This window comes from Myotis brandtii, unplaced genomic scaffold (assembly GCF_000412655.1).
Source record: "Myotis brandtii unplaced genomic scaffold, ASM41265v1 scaffold959, whole genome shotgun sequence".
NCBI classification, from domain to species: domain Eukaryota; kingdom Metazoa; phylum Chordata; class Mammalia; order Chiroptera; family Vespertilionidae; genus Myotis; species Myotis brandtii.
This window is the reverse complement of record NW_005371966.1, coordinates 269,092-279,974: the sequence shown is the minus strand read 5'-3', so window position 1 is coordinate 279,974 and position 10,883 is coordinate 269,092. Positions and strand designations below refer to the sequence as shown.

The 10,883-nt window shown below is 59.5% G+C and overlaps 1 protein-coding gene across 1 annotated transcript in view; it reads left to right on the top strand.

The window, feature by feature from the left end:
* The window catches only part of FLNA (filamin A, alpha), a 26,361-nt gene that overhangs the window by 6,930 nt on the left and 8,548 nt on the right, over positions 1-10,883 (top strand). The window contains exons 11-31 of the mRNA XM_014533242.1: positions 226-363; positions 449-572; positions 676-812; positions 895-1,088; positions 1,267-1,380; positions 1,465-1,608; positions 2,561-2,684; positions 2,767-2,927; positions 3,013-3,103; positions 3,189-3,358; positions 4,022-4,139; positions 4,238-4,500; positions 4,931-5,528; positions 5,623-5,796; positions 5,878-6,040; positions 6,117-6,277; positions 6,371-6,541; positions 7,167-7,290; positions 7,381-7,537; positions 8,382-8,571; positions 8,726-8,749. Of these exons, the coding sequence (XP_014388728.1) occupies positions 226-363; positions 449-572; positions 676-812; positions 895-1,088; positions 1,267-1,380; positions 1,465-1,608; positions 2,561-2,684; positions 2,767-2,927; positions 3,013-3,103; positions 3,189-3,358; positions 4,022-4,139; positions 4,238-4,500; positions 4,931-5,528; positions 5,623-5,796; positions 5,878-6,040; positions 6,117-6,277; positions 6,371-6,541; positions 7,167-7,290; positions 7,381-7,537; positions 8,382-8,571; positions 8,726-8,749 (3,540 nt within the window). The remainder of the gene's footprint in view (positions 1-225; positions 364-448; positions 573-675; positions 813-894; positions 1,089-1,266; positions 1,381-1,464; positions 1,609-2,560; positions 2,685-2,766; positions 2,928-3,012; positions 3,104-3,188; positions 3,359-4,021; positions 4,140-4,237; positions 4,501-4,930; positions 5,529-5,622; positions 5,797-5,877; positions 6,041-6,116; positions 6,278-6,370; positions 6,542-7,166; positions 7,291-7,380; positions 7,538-8,381; positions 8,572-8,725; positions 8,750-10,883) is intronic.

Below are 10,883 nucleotides of genomic sequence, written 5' to 3'. Positions count from 1 at the left end.
GGAGCTGGTGTGGAGCAGGTGGGAGGAGGCCATCACATCCTGGTCTGGGCCACAGGTCCTGGGGTCGGGGTCCCTTTCATTTCTTCCTGGCATGTCCCTCCCTCTCTCCTGGGGCCAATTCTGAGGGTCCCCACCCTCATCCTGATGGCCCAGCCCTGTGGGAGGAAGCAAGGGAGGGGTCGCCTGGTGCCAGCCCCAGTGGCTTCATGAGCCCTCTGCCCACAGCTTGTAACCCGAGTGCCTGCCGTGCTGTTGGCCGGGGCCTGCAGCCCAAAGGCGTGCGGGTGAAGGAAACTGCCGACTTCAAGGTGTACACGAAGGGCGCAGGCAGTGGGGAGCTCAAGGTCATCGTGAAGGGTCCAAGTAAGTCAGCCTGCAGCTGAGGTGGGCAGTGGCCGCCCCAGGGGTGCTGCTGGGCAGGCCTGAGGCCCTCCTTTGTCTCTGGCAGAGGGTGAGGAGCGTGTAAAACAGAAGGACCTGGGGGATGGTGTTTACGGCTTCGAGTATTACCCCACGGTGCCTGGCACATACACCGTCACCATAACGTGGGGCGGCCAGAACATCGGGCGCAGGTGAGGCCCCAACCCAGTGCTCAGAACCAATGCGGTGTAACCCCCCACCCTGCTCAGGGCAGTGCCCCTCAGCACACACCCCTGTGTGGCTCTTTCTCTACAGTCCCTTCGAGGTGAAGGTGGGCACGGAGTGTGGCAATCAGAAGGTGCGAGCCTGGGGGCCCGGCCTGGAGGGTGGTGTCGTTGGCAAGTCAGCGGACTTCGTGGTGGAGGCCATCGGGGATGACGTAGGCACCCTCGGTGAGTTGGAGGCTACCGTGTGGGCAACCGGGGGCCCCCTGCCAGGCTCCAGGGCACTGATAGAGTTGGTGGCTGTTGACAGGCTTCTCCGTGGAGGGCCCGTCGCAGGCCAAGATTGAATGTGATGACAAGGGCGATGGCTCCTGTGATGTGCGCTACTGGCCACAGGAAGCTGGCGAGTATGCTGTGCACGTGCTGTGCAACAGCGAGGACATCCGCCTCAGCCCCTTCATGGCTGACATCCGGGAGGCGCCGCAGGACTTCCACCCAGACAGGGTAATGCGCATGTGCCACTGGCCCGGGTCTTGGCCCCCTTTTGCCTCCACTTGGGGGCTGGGCTGAGTGGTTGGTGTTCCAGGCCCTGGGCTGCTGTCCCCAGCGGTGTTTTCCCTGCCACCCTATTTCCTTGGTGGCCTGCATTTGGTCCCCTGAGATCTGGGTGGATTCCCATCAGGTGAAGGCGCGTGGCCCTGGATTGGAGAAGACGGGCGTGGCCGTCAACAAGCCAGCGGAGTTCACGGTGGATGCTAAGCTCGGCGGGAAGGCCCCTCTCCGGGTTCAAGTGCAGGTGGGGTGCCCACCCATGGCACAGAGGTGGGGGTGGGCAGCTGCCCAGATCTGAGTACTGACCAGTTGGCCACCTACTTTCCAGGACAACGAGGGCTGCCCCGTGGAGGCATCAGTCAAGGACAATGGCAACGGCACATACAGCTGTTCCTACGTGCCCAGGAAGCCCGTGAAGCACACAGCCATGGTGTCCTGGGGAGGCGTCAGCATCCCTAACAGCCCCTTCCGGGTGAGCCGGCCCTCCCACGGGCCTTCGACAGCCCTTCATCACATCTTCCTAGGGCACCTGTCCCGTGTTTATCTATAGCTCTCTTAGATCATACGTGAATCCCAGACAGCTCATCTATTGCAAGTGTATAGCTTGGTAGTCTTAAGTCCATTCAGAGTTGTGCGATGGATAACACAATTGAAGACTAGGTAGGGTTTTGTGTTTTTTTAACTGATTTCAGAAAAGAAGGGAGAGGGAGAGATTGAAACATCAATGATGACAGAATCATTGATCGGCTGTTTCCTGTACACCCCCTCCTGGGGATTGAGCCCACATCCCAGGCATGTGCCCTGACCAGGGATCCAACCATGACCAATGCTCAACCTCTGAGCCACACTGGCCAGGCAAGACTAGATAGTTTTCATCATCCCAAACAAACGCTCCTCTACCCCCCAGAAATCCCCCTCCCCCAACCCTGAGCAACCACTATTCTGCTTTCTGCCTGTTCTAGACATTTGCTAGCAATGGAACCATGCAATGTCTAGCCTTTTGTGTCTGAATGCTTTCACTCAACATAATGTTTTCATTGTGGTTCTACGTGGCAGCATGAATTGGTACTTCCTGCCTTTTCATGGCTGAATGATAGTCCATTGTATGGATTAGACCACATTGTATTTATCCAGTTATTTGTTGATGGGCCTTTGTTATGTTCTCCCTTTTGGCTGTTGTGATTAGTGCCACTATGAACATTTGGGTACAAGTATGCAGACGAGTGATCTCATTTCTCTGGGTAGATAGAGGCGTAAGAGCGGGGTTACAGCATCATATGGTCATTTTATGGTTAATCACTTGAGGCACCACAAGACCACTTCCCAAGGTGGTTGCACCATTTTGCGTAACAGCCAGCAGTGGATGAAAGGTCCCCTCCCTCTCCTGGCTGGTAATACCCTTGCCCTTACCTTGTCCTGTGCAGGTGAACGTGGGAGCCGGCAGCCACCCAAACAAGGTCAAGGTGTACGGCCCAGGAGTGGCCAAGACAGGGCTCAAGGCTCATGAGCCCACCTACTTCACCGTGGACTGCACGGAGGCCGGCCAGGGTAAGGCTCTGCCTCAGGTGGGTGGACATGTGGGTAAGGCATCCACATGAGGTCCTAGCCTCCACTCCCTCCCCTGCTGCAGGCGATGTCAGCATTGGCATCAAGTGTGCCCCTGGTGTGGTGGGCCCGGCTGAGGCCGACATCGATTTTGACATCATTCGCAATGACAATGACACCTTCACGGTCAAGTACACACCACGTGGGGCTGGCAGCTACACCATCATGGTCCTCTTTGCTGACCAGGTGGGTGTTGCTGCTTCCCGCCCCCAACACTGCTGGGCATTGGGGTGCCGTTCTCCTCTATAGTCCGCTCCTCCCATCATTGCAGGCTACGCCTACCAGCCCCATCCGGGTCAAGGTGGAACCCTCCCATGATGCCAGCAAGGTGAAGGCAGAGGGCCCCGGCCTCAGCCGCACAGGTGAGGATGACCACCCTCTGGAGAGATCGGGGACCTCAAGGGGGATTGAGGCAATGTGCCCCTAATGGCCACCGTGTCTCCTTAGGTGTTGAGCTTGGCAAACCCACCCACTTCACGGTCAATGCCAAAGCCGCTGGCAAGGGCAAACTGGATGTCCAGTTCTCGGGAACGGCCAAGGGGGATGCAGTGCGTGATGTGGACATCATCGACCACCATGATAATACCTACACGGTCAAGTACACTCCTGTACAGCAGGTAGCTCCCTTAACCTCTGCAGCCTGCACCTCTTCTACACCCATCATGCCCGTGGTCCTCCTTGAACGGTGGGCTGGGTGGGCTGCTCCAGGAGGCTTCCCACTCACTACCATTTCCCACCTGGGAGACAGTGGGCATGAAGGCCAGGGGCGGAAGAGGAGAGCCAGTTGGCTGGCCAGTTGGCTGACCTATGAACCAGGAAGTCACGGTTTGATTCCCGGTCAGGGCACATGCCCAGGTTGTGGGCTCAATCCCCAGTGGGGGTGTGCATGGGCTGGGTGGGCTGCTCCAGGAGGCTTCCCACTCACTACCATTTCCCACCTGGGAGACAGTGGGCATGAAGGCCAGGGGCGGAAGAGGAGAGCCAGTTGGCTGGCCAGTTGGCTGACCTATGAACCAGGAAGTCACGGTTTGATTCCCGGTCAGGGCACATGCCCAGGTTGTGGGCTCAATCCCCAGTGTGGGGTGTGCAGGAGGCAGCCGATCAATGATTCTCTCATCATTGATGTTTCTATTTCTCCCTCTCCCTTCCTCTCTGAAATCAATAAACATAAGAGGAGAGCCAGTGTCTCTCTGACCAGCCCCCAATTCCTAACTGGGGAAGCTGCAGGCCAGGAAACCAGGGTCATGACCTATGACTCTACCCTTCTGTACCCCTCCCAGGGCCCAGTGGGCGTCAATGTCACTTACGGAGGGGATCCTATTCCTAAGAGCCCCTTCTCCGTGGGGGTGTCTCCAAGCTTGGACCTCAGCAAGATCAAGGTGTCCGGCCTGGGAGAGAGTAAGTAGTTGGAGCCCTTGTCGTGGTTACCGAGGATGGCCCAGGAGCTGCCCGGGCTCAGTGTCACAGTTCTTTCCCTTCTTCTGTCATCTCAATAGAGGTGGACGTTGGCAAAGACCAGGAGTTCACAGTCAAGTCAAAGGGTGCTGGTGGCCAAGGCAAAGTGGCATCCAAGATCGTGGGCCCGTCCGGCGCATCAGTGCCCTGCAAGGTGGAGCCCGGCCTAGGGGCTGACAACAGTGTCGTGCGCTTTGTGCCCCGCGAGGAGGGGTCTTACGAGGTTGAGGTGACTTACGACGGTGTGCCTGTGCCTGGCAGCCCCTTTCCTATGGAAGCCGTGCCTCCCACAAAGCCTAGTAAGGTAACTGAGGTATGGGGGCCACCCTGTCTTTTCCAGACACGCCCTTACCCTTTATCAGGCTGAGGCCTGCTTATGCCCCTGTCTCGTAAGGGAGGGAAGCCAGAACAAGAGGAAGTAGATTGTCCTCGCTGGTTTGACTCAATGGATAGAGCGTTGGCCTGTGGACTAAAGGCTCCCAGGTTCAATTCCCAGTCAGGACATGTGCCTGGGTTGTGGGCTCAATCCCCAGTGTGGGGCGTGCAGGAAGCAGCCAATCAATGATTCTCTCTCATCATTGATGTTTCTCTCTCCCTCTCCCTTCCTCTCTGAAATAAAAAAATATATATTTTTTTAGAAATTAAATTAAAAAAATAGATTGAAGTGGGGGCCAGGGGTCAAGGGTCAGGGAGGTGGTGTGGTTTCAGCTCCTGACCTGCCCATCTCTCCTCAGGTGAAGGCGTTTGGGCCAGGGCTGCAGGGCGGCAGTGCGGGCTCCCCTGCCCGCTTCACCATCGACACCAAGGGCGCCGGCACTGGCGGCTTGGGCCTGACCGTGGAGGGCCCCTGCGAGGCGCAGCTCGAGTGCCTGGACAATGGGGATGGCACATGCTCCGTGTCCTATGTGCCCACCGAGCCCGGAGACTACAACATCAACATCCTCTTCGCCGACACTCACATCCCTGGCTCCCCATTCAAGGCCCATGTGGTGCCCTGTTTTGACGCATCCAAGGTCAAGTGCTCCGGCCCTGGGCTGGAGCGTGCCACGGCCGGTGAGGCGGGCCAGTTCCATGTGGACTGCTCAAGCGCGGGCAGTGCAGAGCTGACCATCGAGATCTGCTCCGAGGCCGGGTTGCCTGCCGAGGTGCACATACAAGACCACGGTGATGGCACACACACCATCACCTACATCCCCCTTTGCCCCGGCTCCTACACCGTCACCATCAAATACGGTGGCCAGCCTGTGCCCAACTTCCCCAGCAAGCTGCAGGTGGAGCCTGCAGTAGACACTTCTGGTGTCCAGTGCTACGGGCCTGGCGTTGACGGCCAAGGTGAGAGGCCCCACTGCGAGACAAGGGGGCTGGGGGCATCTAGGGTCCCCAGAGCCCCCGGAGCCCATGCCTCCTCCTCATTGCCCCCCTACAGGCGTCTTCCGAGAGGCCACCACTGAGTTCAGCGTGGATGCCCGGGCTCTGACGAAAACTGGAGGGCCGCATGTCAAGGCCCGCGTGGCTAACCCCTCAGGCAACCTGACCGAGACCTACGTGCAGGACTGTGGTGACGGCACGTACAAAGTGGAGTACACGCCTTACGAGGAGGGTATGCACCAGGGCTCCCCGGGGTTGTGGGGCATGCGTAGGGTGGCCCGGGCTGCTCCTCACCCAGCCCGCCATCTTCCAGGACTTCACTCTGTGGACGTGACCTACGATGGCAGCCCTGTGCCCAGCAGCCCCTTCCAGGTGCCCGTGACCGAGGGCTGCGACCCTTCCCGAGTGCGCGTCCACGGGCCAGGCATCCAAAGTGGCACCACCAACAAGCCCAACAAGTTCACCGTGGAGACGAGGTGAGGAAGTGCCCAGGAGGCAGGGGCCTGATGGGCCTTGAAACTCCAGGACTAACTGGCTGTCTGTCTGGACCAGGGGAGCTGGCACAGGGGGCCTGGGCCTGGCTGTAGAGGGCCCCTCTGAGGCCAAGATGTCCTGTATGGATAACAAAGATGGCAGCTGCTCGGTTGAGTACATCCCCTATGAGGCTGGCACCTACAGCCTTAATGTCACCTACGGCGGCCACCAAGTGCCAGGTGAGGAGGCAGGTCGGCTAGGGCTGAGCTGGAGCCACCTGCTTGCCCTCCACCCTGTCTCACACACAATCCGTCCCTCTGCCCCCCACCCAGGCAGTCCTTTCAAGGTCCCTGTGCATGATGTGACAGACGCAACCAAGGTCAAGTGCTCTGGACCTGGCCTGAGCCCAGGGATGGTCCGTGCCAATCTGCCTCAGTCCTTCCAGGTGGACACGAGCAAGGCCGGTGTGGCCCCACTACAGGTCAAAGTGCAGGGACCCAAAGGTGAGTGTCCACACGCTTAAGAGCAGGAGGTTGGGTCCAGCCAGTGTGGCTCAGTGGTTGAGCACCAACCCATGAACTAGGAGGTCACAGTTCAATTCCCGGTCAGGGCACATGCTCGGGTTGTGGGCTCCATCCCCAGTGAGGGGTGTGCAGGAGGCAGCTGATCAATGATTCTCTCTCATCATTGATGTTTCTGTCTCTCTCTCTCCATCTCCCTTCCTCTCTGAAATCAATAAAAAAATATATTTTTAAAAAGAGCAAGAGGTTAGGAGGGCATGATCCTCTTTGAGGGGTGGGGGGAAGAGAGCAGAGGCCTTGCCCAAGAGGCTGGAGCAGGTGCACCAGCCGTTGATAGAGGAGCCTCGGGTGATGGGACCAGATGGAGGTAGAATAGACACTGAACAGATGTGGCAGCAGGGACAAAGGGCCAGGGTCCAAGCTGGCATCCAGAGTAGTTTCTGGTGTCACAGGGCGCAGGGCCATTCCTGGGATGGGCAGATGAGGGCAAAATGAGGTGTAGGCCTGGAGTGGGGGCTGGGTGCACAGCTGAGCCCCTGCCGTCCCGGGTGGTGGGGCTGAGGGCTCAGGAGACTGGCTGAGGCTCTGTCTTTGGGACTGGGGCCAGGCCTGGTAGAGCCAGTGGATGTGGTAGACAACGCTGACGGCACCCAGACCGTTAACTACGTGCCCAGCCGCGAGGGGCCCTACAGCATCTCTGTAATGTACGGGGAAGAGGAAGTGCCCCGCAGGTAAGAGGCAGCTCACTGCCGGGCTGGGGGTGGCAGGCTGGGCATCAAGAGCCTTCCTAACCACTCACAACACCCTGGCCCAACAAACAGCCCCTTCAAGGTCAAGGTGCTGCCTACGCACGATGCCAGCAAGGTGAAAGCCAGCGGCCCTGGGCTCAACACCACCGGTGTGCCCGCCAGCCTGCCTGTGGAGTTCACCATTGATGCGAAGGACGCAGGGGAAGGCCTGCTGGCTGTCCAGATCACGGTGAGCTGGCGGCCTGGGCAGCTCCTGGCCCTGCTGGGTGCCACTCCAGGCACGGGGAAGGCCAGGGAAGGTGGGGAGCCCAGGTTGGAGCCGTGTGCAGTATAGAGCATGCAGCTGGGGCACTTGCGGTCTCCCCAGGGAGTGATGCCAGCCAGGGCAGGTCTCCTGTGTGTAGGAAGATGGTGACAAGCACAGGCTTCCCCACCCACACACTAGCGCATGCCTCACTTTGAGCATGTTACCAAAGCCCTTAGTTCCTCAGCTTGCCCACTTGTGACATTAGTGCTGGGCAGGCCCTGGGGTGGAGGATGGGAGCCGAGGGGTACTCATGGGGATAAAGCAGAATGGGTGCCAAGGACCCTGGCCCTGCCTGTTGTCATGGGGGGCAGGAGCTTTGGGCATTTGGGGACCTCTCTTCTGGCCCTTGCCAGTGGGGAAGTAAAGGACAATGCTGGATGCAGGCAGCTATTTTGGGCCATGGCGGCTGAGTGACTTGGACGCTGTTCCTGCAGCAGCAGCACTTGACGCTGGCTCCTTTAAGAGAACCTGAGCCCGGCTGGTATGGCTCAGTGGTTGAGCATCAACCTATGAACCAGGAGGTCATGGTTCTATTCTTGGTTGGCGCACATGCCCGGGTTGCAAGCTTGATCCCCAGTGTGGGGCGTGCAGGAGGCAACCAATCCATGATTCTCTCTCATCATTGATGTTTCTCTCTCTCTCCCTCTCCCCTCCTCTCTCTGAAATCAATAAAAATATATATTTTAGAAAAAGAGAGAACCAGAGGTGATCCTGGGCTGGGTAGGCTTATGCCAACCACCTCCATCTCCTGTGCTTTGCCACACAGGACCCTGAAGGCAAGCCCAAGAAGACGCATATCCAAGACAACCACGATGGCACGTACACGGTGGCCTATGTGCCAGATGTGACGGGCCGCTACACGATCCTTATCAAGTATGGCGGTGATGAGATCCCCTTCTCCCCGTACCGTGTTCGCGCCGTCCCCACCGGGGATGCCAGCAAGTGCACGGTCACAGGTGAGCCCGCCCGCCATCGGCCACGGCGCTCAGCACGGGGCTTGGGTGTGCCTGTGTGCAAGGGCTCGCTGCTTGGGGCAGCGTGTGGGAGTGGGGGCCGCCCCCTGAGTGACTCACCTGACCTTTCTCCTTGCTCTCTGCCCTCTCACCTCAGTGTCAATCGGAGGTCACGGGCTAGGTAAGCTGCTTGCCGGGGCCACTCCCAATGCCCCTCCTGCCCAGAGGGCAGCTTCCTTTCCTCTTCCGTGCTGATTCCCAGGACAGTTCCAGCTGCAGCTCTTGGCAGGGACAGAGGGGGTGGCCGGAGGGTTAGGGCCCAGGGAGGCCTCTGGAGCTGAGCATGAGCGCTCTGGCCCGTCCCCTCTCTGGGCCTCTGTTTCCCCATCTGAGAAGTTGGGTTGCAGCTGAGAGCTTTGGGGTGAGGTGCATCCTGAGAGGCACCCCACTGGGGCTCTGGGGTCTGGGGATCTTGGCACCCCAGGAAAGCCCAGGAGGTGGGCAGCAGGCCCTTCCTTCTTGCTCCCTCCTTCCATGTCAAGGGCTCCTGCATGGGCTAAGGGGACAAGGGGTCTCCCCCGACAGGCGAGAGTCCCCAGCCCTGGCCAGATCCACAGACCCTCATCCCCACCTCCCAGGGGCCTCGCGTCCCGGGCCGGGGGAGGCGCAGCCTGCATGAGCGGGTGGGGCTAGCTGGTAGTGCAGTAGCACCAGCGTTGACTGCTTGGGCGGCCAGCATGGCGGGGCCTGGCCCAGCCTCAGAGCCCCAAAGTGCACTCGGTGGCCTATCCGCCCTCCCCGCCTCCTTTCCTACCCCTGTCCCCCCAGCAGTGACGTTATTCAGAGGGTCCCCAACCAGGTGTGGCAGGGGAGAGCCAGCCCCAGGCAAGGACACCAATAAGAGGCCATTGCTACTTAGGAGGCTCTGAGGGCTGCAGGCCTGGAGCTTGGGCGAGGCAGCCAGCACGAGTTAGGGTGGCTTGGGCTTTGCAGCAAGGGCTCATCTGCCGAATACAGCAGGCCCTGGGATCTGAGATGATAGGCATGTCTGCCTAGGGCAGGGGGACGAGGCCTTGGGGACCAGAGGCAGGGTCAAGCCTTGGTTGAGGGAGTGGCCTCAGTTTACCTGGCCACTGTGTGCAGAACAGAGATAGTGAGCCCAATTGGGGAGCTGAAATTACTTTTATTTTTATTTATTTATATTTTAAAAATTTATTTTTATTATAGATTTTAGGGAGGAAGGGAGAGGGAGAGATAGAAACATCTATGATGAGAGAGAATCATTGATTGGCTGCCTCCTCCATGGCCCCTACTGGGGATCGAGCCCGCAACCTGGGCATGTGCCCTGACCGGGAATCAAACCGTGACCTCCTGGTTCATAGGTTTACGCTCAACCACTGAGCCACACCGGCCGGGCTGAAGTTACTTTTAGATCAGCCAGAAGGGTGGCTTGGGCCAGGCTTGTGGCCATGGGGCTTGAGGGGGGTGCCAAGTTGGGAGGTGTACTTTGAAGATGGAGCAGCCAAGACTGGCTGATGGGCTGGATGGGAAAAGTGGGGATTCGAGGGTAACTGAGGTTGGGGCCCAAACCACTAGCTAGATGGTGGGTTCAGTTCCCAGTTGGGGAGAATGGGTGTTGGATGGGTATGAGGTGAGGCCTTCCAGGGCAGAGGGGGCAGCAAGTGGCCAGGCCTGGACCTCGGGAGAGCTGCGGAAGGCCAGCAGAGAGCCTAGGGCAGCCTGAGCCCTCGACCACAGGGGAGCTCAGTGGCAGGCTGGCTGGGGAACCCCTTGAACGCAGCCCTGGCGCAGGTTCCATGCTCCTGGGGGCTTCCCTGGCCAGGGCCAGCCTGCCTGTTACTTTGAGGCCTCACAGCCCACCACCCACCCCCTGAGCCTCCACGGCTAAGCGCAGGTCGTAACGTCACTGTCCCTCCCCTTCCCTCAGGCACTCTGGGGCCCTGGAGGCTGCTCAGCTGCTCTGCCCTTGCAACCTAGAGGCGGTGGCTGTGGCTTGGGCCTCCTGTCCCCCTCCCTCCGGGTGCTGCCGCTGCCTGTGCGCTGTGCTGCTAGGGCGCTAACCCCGCTGCTCCCTGCTTCCCTGCTCCCAGCTCCCAGCTCCCTGCCTGCTCTGGGCTGTGCCCAGCCACCCCTCACCTCGAGCCTTCGGTTGAGCGAGCATTCTCAGTTGTCAGGAAACTCTCATTTCCCCTTCAGGCCTGGGTGGGGGCGGGAGGCGAATGTCACATCCCCCCACACTGCAGCAGGACCCCGCCTCACCGCGTGCACACACAGCACTGGGGGCCGGGGCCGGG